Source organism: Cariama cristata, unplaced genomic scaffold (assembly GCF_000690535.1).
Source record: "Cariama cristata isolate BGI_N322 unplaced genomic scaffold, ASM69053v1 Scaffold13007, whole genome shotgun sequence".
In the NCBI taxonomy this organism is placed as follows: domain Eukaryota; kingdom Metazoa; phylum Chordata; class Aves; order Cariamiformes; family Cariamidae; genus Cariama; species Cariama cristata.
Genome location: NW_009627123.1, coordinates 1 through 6,353, shown reverse-complemented (window position 1 = coordinate 6,353; position 6,353 = coordinate 1). Strand labels below are relative to the sequence as shown.

The following is a 6,353-nucleotide window of genomic DNA, read 5'->3' as shown; positions in this document are numbered from 1 at the left end:
GGAGTACGATGGTGAGCGCAAGAAGACCCTCTGCGGGACCCCCAACTACATTGCCCCGGAGGTGCTGGGCAAGAAGGGGCACAGCTTCGAGGTGGACATCTGGTCCATCGGCTGCATCATGTGAGTCAAAATGCCTCTGGTGGGGTTGGGGGGGTGGTCCCTGTGGTCCCGGTCTCGTTGGCCCCTCTGGGTTTCGCTGGGAGCCGAAGCTTTGGGCGTGCTGTGCCCAGAGCGCCTGCCCTGGCTGAGCCCCGCTGCCAGCCAGCACGGGACCTCCCCCGTGCGTGTCTGCAGGCTGACCTGCTACGCAGCATGGCTGACTCGAGGCTTTTCCCAAAAGCCCGCACTTCCTAACTGGAACTTTCCCCAGAGGGTCCTAGATCCCAGCTTCCCTTTCTAGGGGACAGGAACCAGGCACAGTACGCTTTGCTGTTTGCACTGCTGCATGTCCGAGGCCAAGTGTGTTCCCCCTGCCAGGAAAGTCCCAGGGTGTGCTGAGGATGGGATCACTTCTGAACACAAGTCTCGGAGTCTCTTTTGCAAAACTGACACCTTTTTGTCTGTAAATGTGCAGGTACACTCTGCTGGTGGGGAAACCGCCTTTTGAAACTTCTTGTCTAAAAGAAACGTACATCCGAATCAAGAAGAACGAGTATACTATTCCCAAGGTATGGTGCTTCCCGTGGGTGGATCCGTTCACCTCGCAGCAGTTCTCGGTCAGCCTTCAGCTGCACCGTCCTGTTTCTGGCACTTAATGGGCTCTCACGTAACGGTGAAACGGCCCTTACTGCAGAGCGCTAGGAAGGGGATGTTTTGGTCAGTGCTGGAGTGAACTTGTAGGGCCAGCTTCCTCTTGGGGAGCCAGCAGCTCCCCGCCCCATAATCCAGCAAAAATCCGAGCCGGGCAGTGGGCACATGGGGTTAAATGAACGTGCTCAAGTCCATGAGGTCTGGGACAGGTTCCCAGCTCATCCCACTGGTGTTGATTTGGTCTTGCTAAAGTCAGTTGATTTTAGGCTTTGCATGTTGTTAGGAGACAGCTCTTCACGTCTGCCCGATTCTGTTTCCCCAGGCTTGTGTCCTGCTTGCCTGCTGCAGCGCAGGAGCTCTGCTCCAAGCAGAGCTTCCCCTGGGTTGTATATCCAATGCATTTGCCACTGGTGCGCGTTGTCCCCTGACATGTGTCTCTAAACTCTGCCTGTCTCCTCTTAGCACATCAACCCCGTAGCTGCTAACCTCATCCAGAAGATGCTGAGGTCCGACCCTGCCACGCGCCCGACTATCGACGAGTTGCTGAATGACGAGTTCTTCACGTCAGGATACATCCCCAGCCGCTTGCCCACCAGCTGTCTCACCGTTGCACCTCGATTTTCAATTGCGCCCAGTGGACTTGAACTGACCGGGCGAAAGCCGCTGACCGCGCTCAACAAAGGTGAGTGCGAGTGTCCGGAGGTGAGGCTGGACTGCGGAGATGGAGGAGAGCCTGCCTGGCCTCCAGCAGCATCCAGAACTGTCAGTGGGGAATGTGGCACTCCCTCCCGCTCTCCTCCCAATTCTTAGGGAAACCTGGAGCATTTTGTGCGTGAGAGGGGTCTCCTTGCTCTTTGCCCAGAACCAAAGCGGGGAGGAAGTGCCAGCACTAGCTTTAGCTATGTGGTGTATCGTGTGTTTCCTATAGCTAGGGCAGAAAGTAAATCTGGTGCCTTTAGAAACGTGCTCCCTGGTCATGCCTCCACACTCTTCTCTTTCCTGGCCCAGGTCCGGACAGCCCTGCACTAGAAAACTTGCCTGAAAAGGAAGATGTAGCGGGGCTGCGGGAGCTGGGAGATGCTGTCGACTGCCACTTAGCTGACATGTTACAGCAGCTGACTGCAGTCAACTCGGCCAAGCCCTCCGAGAGAGTGGCAGTGAGACAAGGTGAGTCTGGGGACAATCCCACAGGCACGGGCCTTCCCGTGTAACTTGCTGCTTTGTCATTCTGGTGCTGTTGTCTGAAGTGAGAGACCAGCTGACTTCAATTTCACACTGGAAGGCTGAGAAGCGATGTAGAAGCTCCTTACCTTCCTTTTGGCATTGCTTGCTTGCTGGGGTGCATGGGATGCTGTGAAACGTCTTCTAATAAACTCCTTTCCTCTTTGCAGAAGAAGCCGAAGACCCAGCCTGCATTCCCATCTTCTGGGTTAGCAAATGGGTGGACTACTCAGATAAATATGGCCTAGGTAAATAACATGGGGGCAACACTTCAGCCTTTTCTAGTTTCTGAAGAGGCTGGGGGAGGCTTGGATTTGGGCATTGCATAGGTGTGGTTCTTTAATCACAGTATTCCAGTGCATGTGTCCGAGACCACTGGCAGGATCCTTACCAAATACCCCGTGAATCCAGAGTAGCAGTCACTGAACATCAGCCCTGGCCACTCTAAGGTGGAAAATGGTTACTTGCTGCATGAGATGGCTGGCCTTGCTCCCCAGCGAGCACAGGTACCCACTGTGACAATTAAAGTGGTTCCTGCGACAGGTGATGCAACAAGGGAGGATGGCAAATCCAGAGGCAATGTGCCACCCAGACCTCCGCAAAGAGGAGAGTCTTGAGACCCGGCAGGGACTTGGTGGGGTGACTGTCAGGGAACCCCGAAGTGATACAACCTTCTGCCTTTGTACTTCACACAACCGGTGGTGCCATGTGTTTGAAGGCCTAATGGGCTCCCTTTTGAACCAGGTTACCAGCTGTGTGACAACAGTGTTGGAGTGCTCTTCAACGACTCCACTCGTCTTATTATGTACAATGATGGGGACAGCTTGCAGTACATCGAGCAAAACAGCACCGAGTCCTACTTCACTGTGAGATCCTACCCCTCTGCCTTGAACAAGAAGGTCAGTCCTGGGGACAAGGAGACCTTGCGGGGGGGTGACCACTCCTGGTGGGACTTCTGCCAGCCTTGTTGGGCTTTGGCAGGTGGCTTCCAGGGAGAAACATCTGTGACTTGGGGTCACTGGCATTCTGCAGGCTTCCTCTTGGCTGGTAAAACACGGCCCTAAGGACAGACACTAGCAGCTCTAACTGTTTATTTCTAGTTGCTATCTGAGGCTCATTTCTGAGCATCTTCACAGAAATAAGTGCTCACAAGTCTTGTGTGTACTGAAGTGTTCAGCAAAGCAAGTCTCAATATCACAGAGTTAACTCTGAGCATGAGAACTTGCACAAGTTTGTGCAGTGACACCTCAAGCTCTGAAGGCTGCGAGGGAGGCTCCGGGACTGTGACAGCAGCCCCTGCGCTCCCCGCATAGCAGGGGTCGCCCTCAGCCTGTCTGCTCACGGCCTCTCCCACCTGCAGATAACACTATTGAAATACTTCCGGAACTACATGAGCGAGCACTTGCTGAAGGCGGGTGCCAACATCACCCCACGGGAAGGAGACGAGCTGGCCCGTTTACCCTACCTCTGCACGTGGTTCCGGACCCGCAGTGCCATCATCCTGCACCTCAGCAACGGCACCGTGCAGATCAACTTCTTCCAGGTGAGGCTGCTGCTCGGCGTGTTCCAGGGCTGTAGCTCCACGCAGCGCTCTATGCCAGGCAGCAGGAGGGTATGACCTGAGCGGAGACTTTGCCCAGTGAATCGAGCACTGGGAGGGCCCTCGCTCCCCTTGCTGGTACGTGAGCCACCCAGATGCTCCTCGCTTGTGAAGGGGCTGTCCCCTTTAGCGGGAGGGAGGCTGCTGCATAGTCTTGGGTGCAGCGGTCTTGAGCTGGCTGGCCAGACCCGTTTGTTCCCCTTCGCTGCCGTCTATGCACAAATGCTTCGTCGGTGTCCTTCTGGGTGCAGCTGGGGTGCCCCAACCGCTGCCAAGATGGTTCATCCTGAGGAATTGCAGCCCCCAAGGAGCAGAGTGCTCAGGGCCGCCCTGTGTTCTCTCCCCACAGGACCACACCAAGGTCATCCTGTGCCCTCTCATGGCTGCTGTCACGTACATAGATGAGAAACGGGACTTCCGCACATACAAGCTGAGCCTCATCGAGGAACACGGATGCTGCAAGGAGCTGGCCAGCCGGCTCCGCTATGCTCGCACCATGGTGGAGAAGCTCCTCAGTTCTAAGTCTGGCTCAGCCCGTGTGAAACCCTCTGCTTAGACCTTGTTCTCGATGGACTCAACATCTGTGCCAAACTCTCCCAGCTGTGGATGAGGAGGTCTAGTAGCATCCTTGCTCACACAGTAACCTCCCGTCACACAGCTGGGCTCCCACTCCTGGGTACGGTCTAGTAGCCGCAAGGAAGCCCCTGATGCTGTGGGAACGCTGTTGTTCACTCTGACTGGTACCCAAAGGTTTCTTGCTCCCCACTCCTAATAGAAGGTCTATTTTTAATTTCATAGCTAGTCTTTTTTTCTAACTTCCCAAAGCCAGAAGCTTGACTCAAAAAACAGCCCTCTTGTTTGAGGCTCCTGGGCCTTCTCTGGAGAGAACAAAGCATGGGGAGAGCAGAACTACCATGTAAGTTATTTGTACGTGTCTGTGCCGATGCCCCAGGCTTTTGTTTCCTCTTGTAGAAATTCAGGTAAGATATTTAACATGCTCAGGGTGAGACCGAGCAGTCAACCTTTTAAAACTGAAATTAATCTACATGAAACCCAAACTTTTATATATTGCTTAACTTGATTAAAGATTGTTCGCCACAGCGTCCAGCCTGTCGTGGTTCCCTTTGGCTTGCTGGGAGGGAGGGAGCAGCACCTTGCCTCTGGCTTCCCCGCCATGAGCTCATGCTGTTGCTTGATGGCCCTGCCGGGCTGAGCCCTGGACTTGCTCCTGGCTCAGCCCCACTTAACGCAGAGCAACAGGGAAACAGCAGCCGATGGCGATAGGAAGTGGGGAGGGGGCTAAGTTGTTTGGGGAGATGGTGGTCGTAAGCAAAGAGAGGTGGGCGAGTTGTTCCTTCTCCAGTGCTGGGGAACCAGGGCCACTGCTCTTTGTGCTGGAGACCTTGGGGGTGTCACAGATGTGCTGTAACCAGTACCTGTAGGCTAGCAGCCCTACCCTCCCCTTTCCCAGGCTCTATTTACTGCATGAAAGATGCTCAGAAATGTGACTACAGCATCAGGAAAAGGCTTTGTAGCAGGCTTTGGCAGGGGTCCAGCGAGCTGTGCTGGGTTTTCTCCCACCGTCGCTGACTGCCAGCACCTACTGGTGCTCTCGGGCCAGTTGATTTTTAAGCACAACAGGCTTTTCAGTTTGTTTGTTTGTTTTTAATATTTTGTATAAAATGCCCTAGACCATATGCTATTCTGAAAATACACCAGGTATGAACCCCTTGTTACCTGTGTAACAACATCCCACATCCCAGCACACAGAGGAAGCGGACTGTACAAAATTATTGCTGTTCCAGAGACAAAGCCTTGCCAAGGGGCTCCAGCTGCCACCTCGGGGGGTCCCTGCCTGCCCACGGACCCACAGGTGCTGCACTTGGAGGCTGGCTTGTATGAAATACATGCCTGTGGGGATGCTGTAAACACCAACACCCCTGGGGCAGCAGGAGAGGCTGTGGGAGCTGCAGGCACAGGTGTGCGTTTGGAGGGAAAGGATCCCTGGGGAGAAGGGGGGTCCCTGCCTTTGTGTCCAGAGACAACTGCTCAGTTTGCTGTGCAAACTCCTCCGCACTCCGGGGCGCAGGACTGATGCAGGGGCTCTGGCCTGGCAAAATCATTACAGGCTGCTGGTGACCAAAAGCGAGAAAACTTGTTTTCCCAGCCCAGCTGAGACCAAAAACTTCATTATTGGGATGGTGCTGGAGGCCCTGGGCGTCTCTGCGGGGCTGGCGGTGCCCTTGGCAGCCCTGATGCAAAGAGCAGGTCCGAGCCCTGGGGTGGCTGCTGAAAGCCCACCTGCCGTGCCTTGGCCTTCGGCTGGGCAGAAGGGTCGTCTCCGGGGCCAAGATTGCCATAGCAGTCCTGGTCACAGCCGTGTTGGGGACCCGCTCAAAGAGCGGCTTTCCCAGGGATGGGGCATGGCTGCACGCACGGGATGCTGAAGCTTGCTGATCCCCGGTGAACACCCCGCTGGGACCCGGCACCGGGCTGGCTGCATCGCTCTGCCCGCTGACCTCAGGAAAACGCAACACGCAATTTCTTCTTTCTTCTTAAAGCATCATGTCCCCCACAGAGATTTTTTGGTTTTTTTTTTTTTTGTTCTCTGACACAAATTCCTGCAGGCCACTGAGTCTGATGGTGAGCGTTTCCAAAGGTGGGTGCCCAGAGAGTCCCTCCTGGGCTCAGGAGAAGCCAGACGAAAGCACGGTGATGCCCTATGCTCACAGCTTCTGGACTGTGCTGCTTGTAACCCACGTGTACGCTGGGCAACCAGCCG

At 55.0% G+C, this 6,353-nt stretch overlaps 1 protein-coding gene across 1 annotated transcript; it reads left to right on the top strand.

Annotated features, from left to right (window-relative positions):
• Positions 1–7: 7 nt before the first annotated feature.
• PLK1 (polo-like kinase 1) lies at positions 8–4,665 on the top strand. Its single transcript, XM_009704327.1, has 8 exons — positions 8–120; positions 575–668; positions 1,213–1,432; positions 1,759–1,917; positions 2,142–2,219; positions 2,716–2,870; positions 3,332–3,514; positions 3,921–4,665. Coding segments are annotated over exons 1-8 (1,098 nt in total). The 5' UTR covers positions 8–118; the 3' UTR covers positions 4,128–4,665.
• The last annotated feature ends 1,688 nt before the right edge of the window (positions 4,666–6,353 follow it).